Consider the following 24,886-nt stretch of genomic DNA (forward strand, 5'->3'; position numbering starts at 1 on the left):
GAAAGATCAAACAAGTTAAAATTGTCATCTTACAGCATAGATAAAGCTGAATGTTAACTCACCCGCTCCTCCTCTTCTCTCAGATCAGGCATGGTACTGATACAGAGACTTATTGTAGTGATTGTCACAAATATAACAGAAAGGCAAGCAAAGAGCTTTCCTGGTATCCCTGAATCGGGATTTTCCACCATGTCCCTGAGGTTCTTCATGCAGTGACCCAAGCGAGTCGTGTCATCAAAGGCACCCTGTGATTCTTCAGTAAGTAACACTTCATAATCCCTCTTCAGTTCCTCTTGATCCTCGACTTTCTGATACAGTTTACGGCGACAACACCATTCCAAGTTTTCATCCTCAATGCCCCAGTAAACCAACTCTTCCTGAAAGGAGAGAGCACACATTTCTCTGAGGAGTCTTAGTTTTCCAGCTGTCAGGAAAGTCATGATAGTTCTGAAGGCACAAGGATTGCGGTCAAAGAAAAATTCATTGTGGGTTACATCATAGTCATCACAGATGTCCATGATTTCATCATAACCACTACATTCTTTGAGTTTGCCTAGACGTGTTAATGGGATCTGGTCAAGTATAATCCATGGCATCTTATACTTAATGCCTCCAACATTAATGATCGCATACCGAAGTCTGTCATTGAGTTGGGGGACATAGCAGACATCTTCATCTGGTTGAAGCAGTTTGACTTTTTGGTAAAAGATTCCTTTGTTGGTGTGAGTCTCCACACCCCCAGTGGTGCAAGTGCAGATCTTGTGCTGTCCATCCAATCTGCCCTCAGCCAGCAGAGCCATTGTAACTTCATCTATAGCTTGGCAGGACCAATCATTTGTTTTATCTCATGGAGAATGATCCAGTGAAATAAAGCTGTTGCATCTGTAAAGAGAAAAGATCAGTTGAAAATCTTATCCATACAGTCACCTTAAAACTGGGTAGTCAGACACAATGATGGGCAAGGCTAAAGGCGAGAGGCTGTATCTGTCACATGGGATACTAGAGACGGTCAAACGGTATTTGTGTGTATTCTCCCTTTGCTAGTGTCTCTTTCCACTTCTTTGTTTTCTCAAAACTATTTTTCTGTGTCATTTCAAAAGCCACCTACTTGTAAGTATGAAAATAATAGATTATCATAGAGGAACAGCCAAACCTGCATTCATAAGGAAAGCACTTCAGCTTAACATACTTTGGGCGGGAAATTGGAAATATCATCTGCACCTTCAATGATTTTGAAGAATAGACAGTTCTAGGGTAAAAGCTGAACAAATAACGTAAAAACAGCATTGCAATTTAGCAACGCAATTATAAATGCTAACAATTCACTGCAAATGAATTTCTAGGATGATAGAATTCAAAAGTAAAATGTTGTCATAGACTTACCAGACCATAGAGCTGCCTTCTCATTAGAGAGAGGTGACTGGTGGTGATTTAACCTGAGGATCACCATGCTTCAGGTGAGCAGACAGGTTGAGAAGGTGATTTTTTTCATGGTAACATCAGCCAGTGTGGGAATTGAATCCATGCTGTTGCTATCACTCCAGCTGTCCAGCCAATTGAGCTAAACTAACCCCCCTGCATGGCCCCAGAGAATATAAAAGTTGTTGTACAGTGTATAGGACACTGGTCAAGCCACAAATGGGGAGAAACGCATAGGTCTGCTCTTCATTTTGGAAAGAGGACATAAAGCACTTGAGTAAGTGGATTGAGAACTGGCAGATTATAGCTATTGGACATAATTAAAATGGCTCAGCTTTCAAATTTTAGAAAAGAGAAGTCTTAGAGAATGCCTGATAGAAATTTTTAAAATTAAGAATGGGTGGAACAAGGTAGCCAGAGTGAATATTTCTACTTAGTAATTATCTTGTAGTTATGGCCCCTAATATCATATCTGAGTTGAATCTCAGACATTTCATTCCTCAGTGGTTAGAATTAGTGGGAGGTAATGGCCTAGTGATATTGCCACTCAACTATTAGTCCAGAGATCCATGTAATGTGCTGAGGATAGGAATTCAAATCCTGCCATGGCAGATGGTGAAGTCTGAATTCATTACAAATCTGTAATTAAGAGTTGATGATGAATTAATTGCCAAGTGTCAGGAAAAAACCAAAAGAACTGCAGATGCTGGAAATCAGAAACAAAAACAGAATGTCCTGATGGAGGATCACTGGACCTAAAACATTAACTCTAATTTATTTTCACAGATGCTGTCAGATCTGCTGAGTTTTTCCAGCAATTTCTATTTTCGTGTCAGAAAAACTCATCGAGTTCACGACTGAAGTGTCCCCAATATACAAGCTTCTTACTTGCGAACACAATACCATACAGGGGTGTACTTTTAAATATTTGACATCTGAATATTTCCTGTACTTAAAAACGGCTGCTTTATATTGTTCTACATTGTGTTCTGACTTGTAAACAAATCAACTATGGAACAGACTCAGGAACGGAACCCTTTTACAACACAGGAACTGCCTGTAATGTCCTTCAGGAAGGAAACTGATGTCCTTAACTGATCTGGCCTACATATGACATCAGACCTACAGAAATGTGGTTAATCCTTAACTGCCTCTGTGCAATTAGGGATGGGCAATAATTGCTAGTTTAGCCTGAATAAAACAAAATGTGGAACTTGTTACCATAGGAACTGATTGAGGCAAATATTCCATATGCTCGCAAAAGGAAATTAGAAAAATACATGAAAGAAAACAGACTAGAAAGATATGCAGCAAGACTGAGATGTGGAGAGTAGAATGAGAGGAGACTTTTGAGGCATACAAATACTTCCAGAGGCGAGATGGATCATGTTGCTTGTTTCCATTGCTGGTATGTTTGATGCAATGAAGCAGGTTTTTGGTATGCAGACTGGAGCTTAATTACATTTTGCTGTAGTACATGCTATATGTTGTCAGTGTGCCATAGCGCTAACCAGTACACTTTTTTTATTTTAGTATATTACCCTTTAAGTATAATCTGAAATTATTGCTTAATATCAGGCATTTATATTTACTCTAAGAGTAATGATCATTTTTATTTAAAAATAATCAAACATAAAACAAGTGAGTTACTCATAATTCAAATACTTAAACAAGAATTAGGATAATATCATTTCACTGTGGCTTACATTATCGTCTTAATGAGTATATTTGTTACTATCCAATATTCTGTGAGACTTTTAGAGGAAACAGTCTGTTATAAATGTCTCAATGTGTTGTTTATATGTGGGTGGAGTGATATTCCCATGTTTCAATTTAAAAAACAAACTGAAAACTCAACATTCAATGAAAACAATGAACAAAGGATATCAAAATATATACATTCAGTATATATCTTTTTAAATAAATCAGTTAAATAATCCAAAGATTCCATGATGTGTTCTACGTGTGGAATCACTTGAGGATTAGCAGAGCACAACTTTTCCAGGCTAAAGTCCCTGACAATAATGCGAAGAAATGTAATCAGATTAGCAACCTGGGTCATCCACTATCTACAGAATATTATGAATATGATTTTAACAGGCTCTGGGCTCCATCCTGGAAAAAGGAAAGTGCATTTTGTATCTAAAATCATCTAAAGATATATCCATTATTCTTTCTGATTTTGTCACATTCTGTATGCAAAAGAATCGCAGATTTTCCTGGTTAATGAAATGGCACAAGGAATCCTGGCAGACTGAAACTCCACAGGGGTTTCTGGGTTTCCAGCCAAAGAAAGCACAAAGGTTTTTGTGTTTCTTTGCTTTTGAGTTGTGGGCTTCACTGGTAAGGCCTATGTTAATTGCCCACACCTAATTTGCTTGAGGAAGTGATGGTGAGCCAGCTTCTTGAACTGCTCCAGTTCATGTGGTGTGGATACACCCCAAGTGCTGATACAGAGGAAATTTGAGGATTTTGAACCAACAATAATGAAGAAACAGCGATATAGTTTTACGTCAAGATGGTAAGTGGCTTGGGGATGACAATGCAGGTGGTGGTGTTCCAATCTATCTGCTATTCTTATCCTTCTAGAAAAATAGAGGTGTGGGTTTGGATGGGTCCATTGGAAATTTGGTGAGTTACTACTGTGCACCTGCACCACTGTGTGCCAGTAGCAGAGGGAGTAAATATTCAAGGGGTGCAATGGGTTGACAATCATGTAGACTGCTTTCTCTTGCATCCTGTCAAACATCTTGAGTATTGTTGGAGCCACACTAATGGAGAAATGGAGAGTTTTCTCTCACACTTGTACCTTGTCGATTGTGGACAGACTCTGGGAAGTTTGGAGGAGTTAAATTTCTAGCCCGTGACTTTGTAGCCACACTATTTGTACGGCTGTTCCAATTTAATTTCTTATCAATGGTCACCTCTAAGGATGTTTATGGTGGGAGATTCAGTGATAATAATGCCATTGAACATCATGAGGAGATGGTTTGATTCTGTTTTGTTGGAGATAGAGAAGTGGTCTTGTTAGGAATTGCCATTGTAGATGAGCTACTGTTAAAAGTTATATGCACCTACAACATTCAGGTAGAAAGTCAGCGATAAATGTTCCACAGCAGGGAGTGAGTCAGCTTGAACTAGATAGATGAAAGAAAAATAGCAATGTAGATAACAAGTGCTTGATAAACAAAATCTCGGTATGCCGGATCACAAAGGAATTGAAATAAGTTATTTTTGAATTAATGGTAATATCAAAAAAACCTTTTGGAGCACTGACAACTACAAAAGAACACTTCCATGCTAATGAAACACTCAAAACAGCATTAATGTTAATGCCGTGAAGTATTACAAACTGCTCTCTATATAAGCAGTTCCAGCAATATGTGGATCATCGGAACAGGTACTGAATTAGGACAAGGTTTTTACTAGAGAATGAAGGTGAAGGAGATAAAAATCAGGAAACCCATCCTACATTATTCTGTGTTAAGTTTAGATGGAGAGTGACAGCTTCAGCATGTTATCCAAGGCTAGTGTGCAGCAGTGAAATCATCATCCAACATGACTCAAATATCAAAGAGAGAAAAATTAGGAAACAAAATGACATGCCATATTGTCAATTACAACTAAGCAATAAATACTCCCCCTATATAGCCAAGTCACAAATGATAATGTTCATGGCAGTAACCATAGACATTATTCATCCTCAGCATTTTCAGTCTCCCTGTTGCTTTTAATATGTTCGGCCTCATCATCCTCCCCCAACACCACTCCTCCTTTGTATTGTTCAACTGGGCTATTTTCATTTGGATCTAATCTAATTTAAACACTCAACTGTCTTCACCGAACCTATGTCAGTAACTACTTGCATTCATAGAAATGGCCTTAACACTGGCCTTATTGGAGTCCTTCACTTCACTTCATGTCACAATTGGTCAACCTGCCTAATCTCAATTCTCTTCTTGAACTCATTTCCATCTCTCTTTTCTTCTTTAAAATCCTTGTTAGGATTGACCTTATCTGATATTTCCTCCTTTGGTTGAACATTCATTCTATAATTATTATGCCTCTGTGAAGCAGTTTGAAATGCTTAGATATGTTAGACACAAATTGCTGCTGCAGACACTAATCATTTTTGACATTAAGAAAATGGTATTGGAGCAAGATATATTAAATCAGCATACAATAAACAAATAAAAACTTCATTTTGTTTGGGTGTTATTCTCATCAGTAATACTCATCAGGAACTATTGTAAAATAAAACATTGTAAAGTCCTCCAGTGTGATGTTAAATCAGTACTACTGTTGACTTCTAAGCACAAATAATTATCGATCAACAAAGTTTATTAAGAATTTTAAATGTAATTGTATCTTTGTGGGAATGTGCATTGTGTTTATAATCAAAAATAGATAATAGGAAATTTTGATTTACTCATGTTCAGAAAGTTCTCTTTTGTGCCCTGATAAGAGAGGGTCAGGATTTCAACTTCCAATGTGTTTTCAGTTGGTAATGAATGGTTCCAGTTATATTCTCCTCTTCTGGAAGTTACATAGACTGAATGAGTCTATTGAGGGAACCGTGCTTTCCATGAATTTTTCTTCTCTCCTTTTTCAATCAAGATACTGTATTCGCTTCTGATCCTGGTCAGGTCTCCTCCAAATTGTCCCAAATTTTAATCTGTGGATTTTCTAAGACAAAATGAATCCTTAATTTATACCAAATAAAAACATAATAGGTTTATGGCCCAAGGTGTTTACCCCCGCCCCCACTGTTGTAACCACAGTCTAAACAATCTTCCATCATCTTTGTAGGGTTCCCTACTCTGATACAGTTTGGATTAGGCCACTTTTCTGGAAGGACTGTCTGACATAGTTATTAGCTTTTTAAGCCCTTCAGAAAAGCAACCAACCCCATATGACATATCTTAAAATCCAAACTCTAAAAATTATATGTCTACTGGTTCCTGCTCCACCAACAAAATTTAAGAATGTAGAAAGGATGGTAAATTAGAGTGGGTGGGTTGCTGTCAAATCAGTAACAGAAAGAGAAATGGAAAAGGAAATAAATATTGGATAAAGACAAGAGGAGAAGTAACAGAGAGGGATTGTGAGAAAGAACAATTTTAATATAGGCATTTTTAAAACCACCAGTTGTTTACTTTCGGTGGTAGGATGGTTCTCTTTGCTATCTTTTCCCACCCTCCTCTCTGACCTATCACCTTCATCCCCACCCCCATCCACCTATTGTACTCTTTTACTACCTTCTCTCCAGACCCACCCCCCTCCCATTTATCTCTCCACCCTGGAGGCTCCCTGCCTTCATTCCTGATAAAGGGCTCTTGCCCGAAACGCGAGTTTCCTGCACCTTGGATGCTGCCTGACTTGCTGTGCTTTTCCAGCACCACTCTAATGTAGACTCTGATTTTCAGCATCTGCAGTCCTCACATTTTGCCTGGATGGTTGACTGCTAGTGAGTACTAAAGTGCATTTTCACTGAACTTAACTTTGTGGAGTATGTTTGCAACAAGTTGCAACAGGGAATTACTGTGAAAACAAATTATTTTCTTGAAAACTGTCATGAGGTTAAATGGCAAGGTGTTATTTTAAAAAAAAACCTAATGGAGATTTAAGACAAACTGTCTGGTATTTTAATGGGATATCTTTTCCTCAACAACAGGTTGTTTTTGTTCTCTGTTCACTGACTTTGGCTGGAGGGCTGGATGGTGGTAGTTGGAGGGGGGTGGGCAGTAACGTAATATGGGAAGAAGTCAGAATAGTATCATGAGGAATAGCTGACAGCATCACTCTCAAAAGTGTACAGCTTACTGAAGTGAATAATGGATGCAACAGGTAGAAATGCCCATAATTAACACAAATACACATATTCTTATTACTCCCCACTACATGCATGGGCCTCCTCCTTGTAGTAGATTGAAGGTTTGGACCTAGCTAAGTGAATGCTGCCACCTAGATTGATACTTTTGTTGCTCTTATCCTACAATGAGAAAGCAGAAAAGATGAAAAACCTTCAGTTACCATGATAGCTAACATCTAAATGACAACATGAGGCCTACCAGATTTAAGCCATTTCATATGGCTTGCTATGAGGCTTTCTGAGAGCTAAATTTGTGCAAGATCCAATGTGGGCAGAATCTTCTTCTGGTATTGAGGGTCTGACTTGCCAGCTGGAGTGTGCTGGGAGATCTGTGGTGCTTCTTTTCTAGAAGGCTCACCAAACCATATGTCAGTCAGGTCATGGTGAGACTGCCAGTCGATCTTCCCTTGGAATCATGACTCTGGGGATAGAGCTCCTGCTGTGTGAGAGCTACCAGCCAATCAGAGACTGGTAGTGGCTTTAATCAGGCCCACCCTCCCAATATCGATCCCTCGAATGGGCGCTGGTTGCCTTTGACTGAGGAATTACTGACACGCCAAGGTGATAAGAGGACACAGTTTGACATGTGGTGCACACCCCATCATCATCATCAGGCATGCTTTTAGCTGAGTTACTTGCAGCCATGATGTGGCCTTTTACTAGTGACCATTAATTGCACACGTGGTCTTAATTGGTGGCACAGCCAGAAAGTTGACTGTGGGGCTTCCAGCCCAGAATATAGTTCTGATGGAGTTAGGAAGGTGGTAGCATTCAAGTCCCTAACCAACTTATCCAATTAAAGCTCATCCTGCCTCCATGTTCACTACTAGTGAAAGCAGAAAATTCTGTCCCATGTCATTCCTTGTTGGTAAACAACTAATGTCCTTTAACATATCAAGAGAAGTGACTAGAACTGGATAAACACTCATAACACAGTGCTTTCTTGGACGGTGGGGCAACTCCTGGTACCTTGCTTAAGCTAATAAGTTTCATCCTGCACCAAAAGACAAAGCTTAGAGAGTCACAAAATTTGCACGGAGTGCTTTGGTTATCTCCTTCCATTGGATCAGAACCTACTGCAATGGTGCCCTCTGATAACCTTTTCCAAAAAACTATGACTTCCTTTTGCTGAGGTCTTACAAGAACCTTTCTGAATTTTCTCAACAAATCTGAAGTAAGCTTTGATTTTCCAAACAAACTTTTGAGATTGTGTATAAAGCAGAGCTTGTTGTCTCATGGTAATGTGTTGCAGTTCACGCAGAGAATCCACGTTTCTGTGGCAACGTGCATTGTTGCATGCATTGTGTGGACTGGTTATGCATTGTAATGGTAGAGACTCCAATTTTATTTCCATGACACAACTGAACAAGAATGTCTTCCATTCGTACTACATGCCTGTCAGTTGTGTGTGTTGGAAGGATTTACAGATTGATACATAACTGCTTGGCTGTGTTATGAACACAATTTCATTGACCAACAAGTCTTAGGAGGGACTTAAAAGCAGAATGGACATTGATGCTACTCACACTTCCATAAGACCACTTGCTGTATTTGATAGCGAAATGTCTTTGGGTAATGTCTATCTCTTTAATTTAAGCTGAATGTGGTTTCCTGCCTTTGAGTGGGGAAGCTTCCAATTGGAAGTTGTTTCAACACTTGAAGATTGTTGACATTATACAGTTAAGGACTGATCTCAGCAGTTATCTCAGTTAAAATGGAATCAGCACTTGCTATGCTCAGTGAACAGAAGTACCATCCTATCAAACCTTGGGCACTAATCACAGGACATCCAAGCTCATATTTGAAAATAGAATTATCACTTTAGCTCTGCTAGAATAATGAGGGGCCGGAATCACACTAGATGGTATGGAGAAAATTTATGAAAATGTTGCTAGGAATGGAGAAATTTAATTTGAGGCAAGATTAGACATGCATTCTTTGGAACAGTGGTGGCTGACATGAGATTTAATTGAGGTGTGTAATATTATGAGGGGCCTAAGATAGGAAGATCCTAAATAGGAAGGATCTATTTCCATGAGCAGAGAGACCAGTGACCAGTGAACATAGATTTAAAATAACTGGTAAACAGATTAGAAGAGAGTTGAGCATTTCTTTTCACCCAGTTAGTGGTAAGGATCTGGAGCTCTGCCTGAAATGTTGGTAAAGAAAGAAATACTCATTACATTTTTAAAAATACTTGGAGGGCAACCAAGAGCTTTTCTACCAACATAAACACATATGGCCAAATGGTTTCCTTCTGTGACATAAATTTGCCTTGTTTCTAATGGCAACAAAAGTATAAGTTAAGAATTGAATGGAATAATTTCTGAATAAAGAGCTTAAATTGAACCTCCCTAAATACGATAGTATGTTTCCATAACTTTCAAAGAAAGATGTTTATCCAAGAGTGAATTGCTTCAACATTACCAATGGCTGGTTGACGAATACAAGTATTTTTCCCTTAGTAAACAAGAAGGTACTGGAATTGGAAGAGCAACTTAAGAAACATGTTCTGCACAGCCACTTTTAGTGACCAGATTCTATAAATTGAACGATAAATGTTGACATTACAATTTACAATGGTAAATCTTATCAAGATTGAGAGTAAAACTAAAGGCATCGGGAAGTAAGACTTATGAATAGCATGTAAGATTTAACTTCACATAAGATATTTATTGATACATAGATAACACATAATTTTGTCATTATCGAGTCTAAAATGCAATTTGAATAATGAAATTAATTTTTCATATATCAAATAGCAAATAAACTCATTCTTCCACAGATAGTTGGATATTCTAATTTAAATGTTCCCAAATTGGGAAAAGGAAAAATACTTAACATCAACTCGAACTCAGCACCGCCTTCCTAACCTGCAATCATCTTCCTGACCTCTCCGCCCCCACCCCACTCCGGCCTATCACCCTCACCTTGACCTCCCTCCACCTATTGCATTTCCAAAGCCCCTCCCCCAAGTCCCTCCTCCCTACCTTTTATCTTAGCCTGCTGGACACACTTTCCTCATTCCTGAAGAAGGGCTTATGCCCGAAACGTCGATTCTCCTGTTCCTTGGATGCTGCCTGACCTGCTGCGCTTTTCCAGCAACACATTTTCAGCAACATCAATTTTACTGCTTTATAATATCAGTAGTTGATTACCACCCATTGCAAATTACAGAATCACTTATAAAAAATTAAGCCTATAAAATAATAATATGCCAAGATTATTACACTTCTCCTGAGTGTTCATGCATAAAAATTTAACATGAAAATCAATTGCAAATCTAACTATCAATAATGGGAGCTAACAGTTCTCTTTAAATATGCTGGATCTGATATCATCAATTTGCAATTAATAAAAACCAGCAGCCATAAAAGAGAACAAGTGAATTAGAATATTGATAACAGGCAAACTTCCAATACAATGTACAATATAAAAGGCAGTATTTCATTTATGTTGAGATGGATTCTCTAAATTAAAAAGTGGATTAAATACACCAACTTTTATCATTGCATGTAGTGATACATTATATCATCTAGGAGTGAAATGATTGAGTAACTTCCTATCAATCATGCCCGGAGACCATTTCATTGCAAGTGATTCAGATAGGTTTTATGGATACTCCTCTGAAAGCCTTAGTTCAACCTTCCTAAGCATGATAGCAGCATAACCAAAGAAAGGTGCTGGGGAAACTAAAGGCTAACAAACCCTGAGAACCAGATAAAGTCAGAAACAGTAGATACAATGCTTATAATCTTAAAAATGTTTCTGGAATCTGATGGATCCTAAGTGATTGGAAAATAGCCAATGTTACAATTTTATTTAAGAAAGGAGAGATCCAGAAAACAGGAAAATAAATGGCTAGTTCAGTTAATGTCTGTCATTAGGAAATTGCTTGAATCTCTCATTACAGAGCTTATAGCAGGATGTTTAGAAAATCATAATGTAGTCAGAGTCAGCATGGTTTTGTGAAAGGGAAATTATGTTTAACTAATTCACTAGAGTTTTCTTTTTGAGAAAATTACGTGCAAGTTGAACAAAGCAGAACTGGTAGATGTGATATGTTTGAATTTCCGAAAGGTATTTCATGTAGTGCCACATCAAATGTTATTAAGCAAGATAAGAACACATGATGTAGGGGGTAACATAATAATATATTAGCAATATGTTAGGATTGCATTTGAAGCAGTTCAAAATAGATTCAGTTTACTCATTGCTGGATGAGGGGGTTATTCTATAAGGAAATGTAGGACATGCTGTGCCTGTACCCACTGGAATTTAGACAAATGAGAGATGATCTTATTGAAACATGTAAGATTCTAAGGGTACTCAATAGGGTGGATAATAGGAGGCTGCTTCCCTTTTGCAGGTTATCAAAATTAGGAAAAACAAAATAAGAATAAAAGGTGCTTTTTAAACAGAGGTCTGGAGAATTTATTTCGCGGAGCTTGTTAATCTGTGGAATTCTCTTCCACAGAAAGTTGTTGAGTCTTTGTCATTGAACTTATTCAAGGCAGAGTTAGACTTTTAGTAGACAAGGAAGGCAAACACTAGGGGAGGGGGTCAGATAGAATGTAGAGTTCAGTCCACATTCTAAATGAATAGATGATCATTCTTGAAGGGCAAAATGGCCTGCCTGGCTTTGCAGTTCTATATTCCTAAATTCTGAATCACTTCCTAAACTATTATCCACTTGCATTTGTTTCTAGCATGACTCTAGGTAGCAGTTTGGAATGTGGACACTGGCTGATATTATTCTTCCTTAGCTTAGAAATATTAAGGTTTTAGTAGCAACTTTTCTTTTGCTGTTCCTGTGAATCTAGTTAGTTTATCTAGTTAGGCCAGGGGCAAGTCATTGAACAATCTAAAACTTTATGGCTCAGCATCATGATCCTTCAGAGCATCTTTGACACCACTGGGAGGATATACAGGTTGATTCATACACAGTCCATCTTTTCAACAAACACAAAGTCAATTCTATTTACTCTGACAGCAGTCTTCAGAGTTTATTTTAAAATAACTTCTAACAACAGGAGTTAGAACTTTAGACCAAAACAGCAGTCCCTTTCCAATAAAGGCAGGGTGAACACACCAGCAATATGTAGAGAGTGGAAGATAGTTATATTTTACAGCTTGGTTATTACATGTTGCCAGACAGCCCCCACTGTCAGTGCACAAAGGGATATGGAGAAAATAATAAACAAAACAAAAGTGATATTGCTCTATGGTTTGCCATCGAAAGTACATAGAAAAAAAATAAGAAAGGAAGTAAATTCCAATGACAGAATGTAGTAAAATTCCAACAGTGCCTTTGTCTTCTAACATAATTTACATTGCTAATGGGTTACCCCTTGCACTCCCTTACCATAGCTATAAATACGTTATTACCGCCAGCTCACTGTTCCATGCATGGAAGCATGACTCAAAGCCATTTGGTTCAATTTTCAGGGATCTCATAGGAAACCTAGAATAGTCAACATGTATATATTTCTCTGATATTAGTGCTTGCAGTAGAAAATAAAGGTAAAATTCTAAAGCAGAGCAACATATTGCCAAAGCACTAACTTTTATTTGGAGTTGTGCCAGGTACATGTCTGCCAGAGCTCCCCAGTTACTCTGCAAACCACGCTGCAGCGACATTTGAGAAGGGGCTGATGATAGAAACACACCATCATTCTTAATATTTTCAGCAACTCAAACGCAAGAGTTACAGTGACTGCTGGTCCCGGTATTGTGAAGCACTGTCTCCTCCAATGGATTCAAAGGATGCAGGAGTGTCTGACCTCTGACTTTCATCGAAGCCTTTAGAATCATAGAATACCTGCAGTGTGGAAGCAGCCTTTTGGTCCATACTGACCCTCCAAAAAGAATCCCACCCAGTCACACCCCCCTACCCTATCCTTGTAACCATACATTTCCCATGGTTAATCCACCTAGCTTGAGCATTCCTGGACACAATGGATAATCTAGCATGGCCATCTATGGATTATGGGAGGAAACCAGAACACCGGGAGGAAACCCATCCAGATACTGCATGCAGTTCTGGTCTCCCTGCTCTAATAAGGATGTTGTGAAACTTGAAAGGATCCAGAAAAGATTTACAAGGATGTTGCCAGGTTTGGAGGGTTTGAGCTATAGGGAGATGCTGAATAGGCTGGGGCTATTTTCCCTGGAAGGTCAGAGGCTGAGGGATGACCTTAAGGAGGTTTTTAAAATCATGAGGGGCATGGATAGGGTAAATACACAAGGTCTTTTCCCTGGAATGTGGGAAGTCCTAAACTAGAGGGCATAGGCTTACAGTGAGAGGGAAAAGATTTAAAAGTGACCTAAGGGGCATGTAGAGGGTGGTGCGTGTATCGAATGAGCTGCCAGAAGAAGTGTTGGAGGCTGATGCAATTTTAACATTTAAAAGGGATCTGGATGGGAAGGGTTTAGAGGGAAAAAGTGAGGTCTGCAGATGCTGGAGATCAAAGTTGAAACTTTATTGCTGGAACAGCACAGCAGGCCAGGCAGCACCCAGGGAAAAAGATGGGGGGTGGGGCCAGTGTAGTTGCGGAAGATTTAGAGGGATAGGTTTAGAGGGATAAAGGCCAAGTGCTGGCAAATGGGAGTAGATTTATTTAGGACATCTGTAGATTTATTTAGGACGAGTTGGACCGTTGTTTCCATGCTAAACATCTCTGTGACTCTGTGACATGGGGAAAATTTGCAAACCTCACAGAGACAGTCACCTGAGAGTGGAATTGAACCTGGGTCCTGGCATTGTGAGGCAACAGTGCTAACCACTGAGCCACTGTACCACCCACTCACTGAGCCTCCATGCCTTCTTAATTAGACTGCATGTACCTCCTCATTAAGAGCAACCCTTTAAGGAGTGTAGGATTGCAATACATTGTGTTAGCCACCTAGGTTGGTGGACCGTCTGCTGAGTATATACCCAGTCAACAGCACACTTCATTTCGGGCTTCATGGCACGAGCTTGTTGATAAGTGAGCATCACTATCCTGTATGCTGCCTACGTCAACAAAACAGGCCACAGCAGTTGCCCATTATAATTGCCACATCCAAAAAAACAAGGCCTTAAGTTCTCCCCCCCATAATTATCCATTCCACTTTGAAGGAAGTGGATATAGAGTATATGAGGTTTTGGTTTGATTGTTTCTTATGAAAGAATAACATGCTGGTATGAGAATTGATTGCCTGAGTTTAATATCAATGGCATAAGCATTGAACTCAGCAAGATGTTAATGTCTTTGAGCGAAGGAAGAAAAATAATAAAGAGAAAAACAGGTTTAGAATAATAAAAGACATGAAATATATTTCATTCGCCTACTAGAGAATAGCCAGAATTTAAAAGCTTGAGAAAACCTGCACTTTAATATTCAATATCTGTGACACTGATTAGCAATGATAATCAGGATTTAGTTTCTGCATCAGTAGTATTACTGTTTGATAAATTGATCACCCATGGTGATATGGCTGTTACTGTGTAATGTCTCATATATGACGTACTGCATGATTCATTGGTGAATCAACACCTAAGTCGATTGATGCAAAGCCTGGAGAAATTTCAGTGCAGCTGGCTGTCTATCTGATGGACGTGCATATGTAATGTTTGGGCATCTAGTGTAGGAGTGTGTCACATGCGCAAGAATGGAAAGAAATGTTAATTACTACTAGTCAAACAAATTTTACATAACTTGCTGGAAAAACTCAGGAAGTCAGGGTTTTTACCCATCTTCAACAATCTCCCTCCACCTGGACTCTTCCATCTGGCCTGTAACTCTCTCCAGATATTTTCATCGAGAACTATTGGTATGTCAATAATTCTACTGTTGCCCTGATTCATTCCAACCTCACTCCCTCAGAAATGGCAACACTTTGTTCTCTCAGGTTCAACCCTAACATTATCAAACCTGTTGATGAAAGTGGCGTAATTATTGTCAGATGTATTGATCTTGACCTAGCAGTTGCTGACCACTAACTCTCTGATATTTACTCCTACCTCTCCTGATCCATGACCCAATTTCTGAACATCAAAATGTTGTTTTCAGGACTGTCGCTGATCTCATCTTACCTCCATTGCCTCCAACTTCACAGTCCCCCAGCCCTGAACAGATTGCTTCTGCCACCTTTCCAAAATCTACAAACAGAAATATCCTGGTTGACACATTGTTTCAACTTGTCCCTGCCTACTGTCATTCTCTCTACCTCAAGTCTTTATTTTTTCCCATTTTCCTATCTCTTCCTACTTATGTCCACCTGCCTTTCTAGATCACTTCAAAAGCTTTCAACTTCCTGCCCTTAACTGATTTCTGTGGATATCTAATTTTTCTGCACCTCCATCTCAACTTGGAGGGTCTGAGTGCTCCCTGCTTCTTCCTTAATAGGAGACCCAAACATTCCCACCATTCAATCAGCAAGCAAGATGCTAGGCATCCAATTCTCCACCCTAGATCCCAAACTGACCTTTCCACCCTTGGACTCTACAGTGTTCCAATGAAAATGAGCACAAATTCAGGGAGCAGCACCTTATCTTGTGCATTAACATTCTGTAGCCTTCTGGTTCAACAGTGAGTTCAATAATTTTAGACAATTACTTCTGGGAAATAATTGTAAAGATTGACTGCTTATTTCAATAAAGTTGTCTTTGACCCTTACTAAGTAGAATAGAATAATGGTGGTATAAGAAGATGCGAGCTCATAGTCTTGGGGTGATACATTAACATGGACAGAGGATTGACTAACTTAAAACAGAGTCAGGACAAATAGATCACCTTTGAGTTAGCAAACTGTACCTAGCAGAGTAGCAGGGATCAGTGCTACAAACTCAACTATTTACAATCTATACTAATGACTTATGTGAAATAACTACTATATTGTAGTCAAACTTACTGATGTGAGAAAGACATATCAGAAGAAAGTACATTGTGAGAAAACACAAAGAGCCTGCCAAAGAATACATATAGATTATGTGAGTGGCAAAACTTTGAAAGATGGGGGATAATACAAAAAGCTGTAAGGTTATTCACTTTGGCAGTAAGAATAGAAAAAAATCTTTTTTAAAAGGAAAGAGACCACGGGAATCCAGAGGTCTTTGTACATGAAGGACAAAATGTTAGCATTTTGGTACTGAAAATGATGAGTATTGCAAATGCAATTTTATCCTTTATTGAAGAGGGATAAAGTCCAAAAATAGCAAATTCTTGCCCAGCTATATTATTGAGACCCAGGCATTATTGAGACCGCACCTAGAACACTATGTGCAGTTCTAGTCCCCTTAAAAAAAATGTATATGCTTGCTTTAGAATTAGTTCAGAAAATAAATATTAGGCTAATACCTTAAAAGAAGGATTCAAAAGTTGAACAGACTTGGCCCGTGCTGATTGAAGTTTAGAAGAGGTGACATTATTGAAATATTTATGATTCCGAAGGGGTTGGCAGGGTAGAAACAAAGAGAATGTTTCCATATATGGTGAGTTTAGAATGAGGGAATAGAATTTCTCAACAGACATGCCCTATTTAAGATGGCGAAAAGGATGTTTGATTTAGTGTAGTCATATGTATTGAGGTACAGTGAAAAGTGTTGCTTTGCATGCCATACAGGCAGATGGTACCATGCAAAGTGCATGAGGGTGGCAGAACAGAGTGCAGAATACAGTGTTACAGTCACAGAGACAGAGATCAACTTTAACGTTTGCAAGGTCTGTTGAAAAGACTAATAACAATGGGAAAGAAGCTGTTCTTGAATCTGTTCATACATGTATTCAAACTGTTATATCTTCTGCCTGATGGAAGGGGGGGAAAGAGACTATAAGCAGTTTGGGAGGGGTCTTTGATTATGTTGATTGCTTTTTCAAGGCAAGTGTTAATGGAGACAATGCTTTGTGTGAAGGACTCAACTGTGTTCACAACTCCCTGTAGTTTCTTGCAGTCTTGGTTTCTGAGAGTTGTCACTATTTGAGGCTGGATATATTCAGGACTAAGGCAGATATTCTTTGATGGACAAAAGAATTAAGAGGGTTGGCAAACAGACAGGAATGTGGAGTTTAGGCCACCATTGGATCTCCATGGTTTTTTTTGACTTGGTGGACAGATTGGCCTACTCCTGCTCCTTTTTATTATGGTCTTCTTCCTTGGCAGACCGAAGAAATAAAAATTATAATTTAGTAACAGAAATATTCACATTCTATGTCTTAATGATTATTAAAACTTAGAAAATGGCACAATAATGTAGGCTCAGAAAGTGAGAAGTTAAAAAATCTGCTTGCAACTCAGATTGAGCAGTGCGTCCATACTGAGCAGGAACCATGAGGGATAGCTAAAGAAAGGGAAATTAAGCGCCATGAAATAAATAGTAATCCAAGGTTATTGAATTGAGGATATTGCAGACCCTGCAGTTAAAGTAACAATATTGAGCAGATTAAAAGCAGACCTGGTTTGGACCAAAGGTTTGATAGATTTCCTTCAGAGTTTGTGCGAAGATTTGTAGCTCGGGTGCTTGTTGTTGTGGTTCTGTTCACCGAGCTGGGAATTTCTGGTGCAGACGTTTAGTCCCCTGTCTAGGTGACATCCTCAGTGCTTGGGAGCCTCCTGTGAAGCGCTTCTGTGATCTTTCCTCCGGCATTTGTAGTGGCTTGAATCTGCTGCTTCTGGTTGTCAATTCCAGCTGTCCTTTTCAGTGGTCGGTATATAGGATCCAGGTCAATGTGCTTATTGATTGAATCTGTGGATGAGTGCACACTCAGGAACAATGGACTGACAGAAGAGGCACAACAAACAGTGAGACAAAGTATTGTACCTCTTATAACAAGGAAAAGACAAACACAAAACCTCAACATCAAGGAGAGGGAAGCACTAAAATCACTAAGAAAGGATAAGGACATAATCATATTACCAGCAGACAAAGGCAGAATGACGGTCATCCTGGACAAAGCAGAGTATATCCAAAAAGCACAACAACTACTTGCAGATTCCAACACCTACCAAAAGAAGGAGTTTGACCCCACTCCACAGCTCACCAATAGGATAAACAACACACTGAGGAATCTACAAAAAAAAGGGACAGATAACTAGGTTTGACCTACAAAGAATGAAACCTGAAAGCAATAACACCCCCAGATTCTATGGACTACCTAAAGTGCACAAACCAGACATCCCACTCAGACCCATAGTATCACTACCAGAAACACCAGCACACAAACTGGCCAAAGAACTACAGCAGAAACTGAAACACCTGCTCAGTGGATCCAGACACAATATACAATCAACTAAGGAATTCTTGGACATCATCAGAAATATACACATAGACAAGGAAGAAACCATGGTCTCATTCGATGTAAAGGCACTGTTCACCTCTATCAACAAAACCCTAGCCAGAGAAACAATAGCCAACCTGCTGGACATACAGAACAGATAACAGGACGTTGAACCTATCAACAAAGACTGCATACTCAAACTACTGGACCTGTGCCTCACAACACACTTCACATTCAACAACCAAATATATGAACAAATCAATGGCACACCCATGAGCTCACCCATCTCTGGACTCATAGCAGAAGCGTTAATGCAAAGGTTAGAACAAACAGTCGTACCACAAATTCAACCCAAACTCTGGGTCAGATATGTGGATGACACCTTTGTAATAATTAAAAACACAGAAATAGAGAACACACACCGGATCATCAATGCTACCCTCACAGGAATCCGATTCACTAAAGAGGAAGAAAAGGACAACCAACTCCCATTCCTAGGCGTGATGGTAATGAGAACACCAAACGGTGAATTCACCACAAGGGTATACAGGAAAGCCACACACACAGTCCAAGTCCTGAACTACGAAAGCAACCACCCCAACACACACAAACGAAGTTGCATCAAGACACTATTCAAAAGGGCCACAACACACTGCAGCACACCAGAACTATAAAAAAAGGAAGAGGAACACCTATACAAGGTATTCGCCAAAAACGGATACCCGCGCAATTTCATCAACAGATGCCTAAGAGAAAGACAACGGAACGAGGGCATGCCTCAACCCAAAGGACTAGCCACACTACCATACATCAGGAGCATTTCAGAACTGACAGCCAGACTACTGCGACCACTAGGACTCATAACAGCACACAAACCAACGGTCACACTCAGATAACAACTCACCAGGACAAATGACCTGATACCCAGCATGAGCAAAACCAATGTAGTGTACAAAATCCCATGCAAGGACTGCACAAAACACTACATAGGACAAACAGGAAGACAGCTAACGATCCACATCCATGAACACCAACTAGCCATGAAACGACATGACCAGCTATCCTTAGTAGCCACACACGCAGATGACAAGCAACATGAATTCGACTGGGACAACACTACTATTATAGGCCAAGCCAAACAGAGAACAGGCAGGGAATTCCTAGAGGCATGGCACTCATCCACAAATTCAATCAATAAGCACATTGACCTGGACCCTATATACCGACCACTGCAGCGGACAGCTGGAACTGACAACCGCAAGTGGCAGACTCAAACCACTATAAATGCCGGAGGAAGATCACAGAAGCGTTACACAGGAGGCTCCCAAGCACTGAGGATGTCACCTAGACAGGGGATGAAACGTCACCAGAAATTCCCAGCTCGGCAAACAGAACCACAACAACAGATTTCCTTCAGGCCATGGAAAAGGTGGGTGATTCTTCATAAGAGCTACAACAAAGGGGAGAACCATTTATTTAAAATGCGAGGAGCAGCAATCAGTCAGTAAGATAGTGATTAAAGCACAAACTGTTTCTTAACACTGCGAACAGTGAAAGTGCAGAAGAGGTGTGAATCCTTCATTCTACCCAGAAAGGCTGGAAATCCTCCATCTTGGCTACAGATCACAAAAAAACCCTGAAATATGGCAGCAAAGAGTAGAAAGACTGCTATTACTGCAAAATAAAAGTCTTTTTAACAAGCAAATATATCATCACATTAAGAGGACATGGTGAGTATATAGATGCACTTGTAAGACATGCATCAGAAATAATATTGCAAATTGACTTAATTTCAGTGATGGGCAATATGAAACCAAATTGGAGATCTTGGAGAAAACAATTTCTGAGATATAAGTAGCTTCCAACTTAGATACAAAATCAGAGGCTAAATATATAAGTACACTTCTATAAGCAATCTAAAGTATAGCTGATGACTTATAACTTGCCAAAGCATAGAAGGAAATAAAAAATTTGAATGGGTACTGAAAGCCTTTGAGAAGTTCTTCAAACTCCGGACCTAATAAAACTTTTACAATAGTAAGAGGTATGAGAAGAGGTCAGTGTCAGGGAATATTAGATGATTTCATTAATGATATCTACTGATTAATGGAGAAATGCAACAGTGGTGACTTCAAATCATAATTCATAAATGATAGAATTATTGTCAAAATTCTTGATGAGTCTGTCTGATTTTTCTTACAGTCCGAAGAAATTATTTTGATTCACGGTAGAGAATATGATGAATGAATCAGAAGTTCAGAAATGACACTGATTAATCCTAAGAAGAGAACATTAACTTTGGCACAGGCAATCAGATTTCTTTCTTATGGTTCAAAGCAACATGTTTGAGAAGCCAGTATAGTGAGTAGGATAAGCACCAGACACTAAACGTCCTTGTCAGTAATATGGAGCAACAAACACTCACACAGACAGGCATTGTCCAGTGTCCAGCTATTAAACATGAATGTTTTTTCTGTTACACAATAGATTACTTGCAGAAAATGTGCACATTGGGAAAGCATTTCAGAAAAGCAAGAAATCAAATCGTTACCCACAAAAAGTGGTGAATAAAGCATAGTTGTCTGTAATAGAAAAAAAAACAAGTGATGAGAGGCGAAACAAATGATCTGGACCTTATATATCTGCTTGTGAAAATATATGTCAATGATCATCTCTCAAATTTCAATTTAGACACTGGAATGAGTGTCACTGTCACATCAGTTGTGAGCTTTGGTTCAGAACTTTGGCAAGTTATAAGTCATCAGCTATACTTTGCCTATAGCCGACATTAGCGTACTACATGATTCATGTGGCATAATATTTAAGATTAAAGGTATGCTACAAGTAGCTCTTCAACACAAGGGATTCCTAATAATTGAAAATCTATGGACACTTCTCAATCAAGAATTCTCATTATTGAGTGCCTCAATCTTCAATTATAAGAAACTCTTCCAGTTAAAACAGTAAGTGGTTTTCCTTTATTACACGAGACCAAAAAGGCCCTGTAGCCTCTTACACTTAAAGAGGATGATGTCAGAAATCTTAATGAGCAGCAGTTTATACAGTATCATGACCTCCATGCCCATAATAGAGTAGTGAGTAACCTTCTTCAACAACTGCAGTCCAGGTAATGCAGGAATGCAGGTAACAGGGAGACAGCTGAAAATTAAGTATAAAATACCTTCTTCACTATCCTGTCTACCTGCGACTCTACTTTCAAGGAATTATGAACTTGCATCAAGGTCTTTTTGTTCGACAACCCTCCCTACGACCTTACCATTAAATGTACAAGTCCTGCCCTGATTTGCCTTTCCAAAATGCAGCCCCTCACATTTATCAAAATTAAACTCCATCTGCCACTTCTTGGCCCAATGGCCCATCTGATCAAGATCCCGTTGTAATCTGAGAAAACCTTCTTCACTGTCCACTATACCTACAATTTTGGTGTCATCTGCAAACTTACTAACAATACCTCCTATGTTCATATCCAAATCATTTATATAAATGAAGAAAAGAAGTGGACCCAGCGCCACTCCTTGTGGCACACCATTGGTCACAGACCTCCAGTCTGAAAAGCAACTCTCCACAACTACCCTCTGTCTTCTAGCTTTGAGCCAGTTCTATATCCAAATGGCTAGTTTTCCCATAATTCTGTGTGATCTAACCTTGCTAAGCAGTCTACCATGAGGAACCTTGTCAAACACCTTACTGAAGTCCATATAGTTTATGTCCACTACTCTGCCCTCATCAATCCTCCTCATTACTTCTTCAAAAAACTTAATCAAGTTTGTGAGACATTATTTCCCATGCACAATGCCATGTTGAGTATCCCTAATTAGTTCTTGCCTTTCCAAATACGTGTACATCCTGTCTCTCGGGATTCCCTCCAACAGCTTGCCCACCACCAATACCAGGCTCACTGATCTACAGTTCCCGGCTTTTCCTTACCATATTTCTTAAAAGTGGCACCACATTAGCCAACCTCCAGTCTTCCAGCATGTCACTCATGACAATCGATGATACAAGTATCACAGCAAGTGGCCCAGCAATCACTTCCCCAGCTTCCTACAGAGTTCCAGGGTACACCTGATCAGGTCCTGGTCATTTATCCACCTTTATATGTTTCAAGACATCCCGCACCTCCCCCTCTGTAATATTGACATTTTTCAAGATGTCACCATCTATTTCTCCACATTCTATATCTTCCATGTCCTCCTCCACAGTAAACAATGATGCAAAATATTCATTTAGTATCTCCCCATTTCCTGCGGTTCCACACATAGACTGCCCTGCTGATCTTCCTATCATCTCCCTGGTTACCCTTTTGTCCTTAATATATTTAAAGAATCCCTTTGGATTCTCCTCAACCCTATTTGTTAAAACTATCTCATGTCCCCATTCTGTCCTCCTGATTTCTCTCTTAAGTATACATCAATTCCCTCATACTCAAAGGAATCACTCAATCTCTGCTTTCTATACCTGACATATGTTTCCTTCTTTTTCTTGACCAAAACCTCAATGTCTCTAGTCATTCCACATTCCCTACACCTACCAGCCTTTCCTTTCACCCTAACAGGAATATACTGTCTCTGGACTCTCGTTATCCCATTTCTGAAGGGGATCCCATTTCCAACCATCCCTTTACCTGCAAACATCTGCCCCCGGTCAGCTTTTGTAAGTTCTTACCTAATACCTTCAAACTTGGCCTTCCCCCAATTTAGAACTTTAACTTTTAGATCTTGTCTATTCTTTCCATCATTATTTTAAAACTAATAGAATTATGGTCACTGGCCCCAAAGTGCTCTCCCACTAACACCTCAGTCACCTGCCCTGCCTTATTTCCCAAGAGTAGCTCAAGTTTTGCACTTTCTCTAGTCGGTACATCCACATACTGAATCAGAAAATTTTCTTGTGCACACTTAACAAATTCCTCTCCATCTAAAACCTTAACACTATGGCAGTCTATGTTTGGAAAATTAAATTCCCCTACCATTACCACCCTATTATTCTTACAGATAACTGCGATATCCTTACAAATTTGTTCTCAATTTCCCACTGAGTATTGGGGGGAAATCTGAATAAGATAATCATCTCTTTCGTTTTTCTCAGTTCCACCAAATAACTTCCCTGGGTGTATTCCCAGGAATATCCTCTTAAAGTACAATCATGTTATCTTTTATCAAAAATGCCACTCTACTGCCTCTGTTGCCCCCCTTTCTATCCTTCTTATAGCACTTGTATCCTGGCACATTAAGCTGCCAGTGCTATCCATCCCTGAGCCACATTTCAGTAATTGCAATGATATCCCAGTCCCATGTTCCTAACCTAGCCCTGAGTTCACCTGCCTTCACTGTTAGACCTGTTGCATTGAAATGAAGGCAGTTTAATTTTATCAGTCCTATTTGTTCTCTACTTTGTCCTTGCCTGCCCTGACTGTGTGACTTGCTCTTTGCCAACTGTACCAGTCTCAAACTGATCTCTTTCCTCACTATCTCCCTGCCCTCGCCCCGCCAACATTACAGTTTAAATCCTCCTGAGCAACCCTAGCAAACCTCCCTGTCAGTATATTAGTCTTCCAATTCAGGTGCAACCTTTCCTTCCTAGATATGTCACTTCTACCCCAGAAAAGATTCCAAAAATGTGAACCCTTCTCCCTTGCACCAGCTCCTCAGCCACTCATTCATTTGCCCTATTGTCCTATTCTTACCTTCACTAGTTTGTAGCACTGGGAGTATCCAGATATTGTTACCCTCGGGGACCTCCTTTTTAAATTCCTGCCTAACTTCCTACATTCTCCCTTCAGAATCTCATCCTTTTCCCTTCCTATATCATTGGTTCTAATGTGTACAACAACCTCCTGCTGGTCCCTCTCCCCTTTGAGAACATTCTGCACCCTCTCTGAAACATCCTTGTTCCAGGCACCAGGGTGGTAACATTCGGGCGGCACAGTGGTTAGCACTGCTGCCTCACAGCGCCAGAGACCTGGGTTCAATTCCTGCCTCAGGCAACTGTCTGTGTGGGTTTCCTCCGGGTACTCCGGTTTCCTCTCACAGCAATTCTAAGGGCCACAACGATTTTCTGTCCTCCATCTTGGATTACCCAGAATCCTTATAGTTGTAATTGGAGATTTCCCCCTTTAAATATATTTTTTCCCTTCTATTTTCTGCTGGTCTTCCAGGCCACAGGCTAACCACTACCAAGGGAGGAATGAGTTATCTTCTCCCAGAATTGTACCACTTCAGAACTGTTTCTGTAAGTTGCATAAGAATAGGTGACAGTCAGATAATCCTTTGATTTATTCCTTCCTTCTGATAATCATTGTTATTAACAGGAACTA

General features: G+C 39.6%; 1 protein-coding gene across 1 annotated transcript in view; it reads right to left on the reverse strand.

Annotated features, from left to right (window-relative positions):
• Positions 1 to 24,886, reverse strand: part of LOC122549584 (potassium voltage-gated channel subfamily G member 2-like) — a 62,803-nt gene that overhangs the window by 17,699 nt on the left and 20,218 nt on the right. Inside the window, exon 2 of the mRNA XM_043689419.1 lies at positions 63 to 882. Within this exon, the coding sequence (XP_043545354.1) occupies positions 63 to 800 (738 nt within the window). The 5' untranslated portion in view covers positions 801 to 882. The remainder of the gene's footprint in view (positions 1 to 62; positions 883 to 24,886) is intronic.

This window comes from Chiloscyllium plagiosum, chromosome 4, assembly GCF_004010195.1.
Source record: "Chiloscyllium plagiosum isolate BGI_BamShark_2017 chromosome 4, ASM401019v2, whole genome shotgun sequence".
NCBI classification, from domain to species: Eukaryota; Metazoa; Chordata; class Chondrichthyes; order Orectolobiformes; family Hemiscylliidae; genus Chiloscyllium; species Chiloscyllium plagiosum.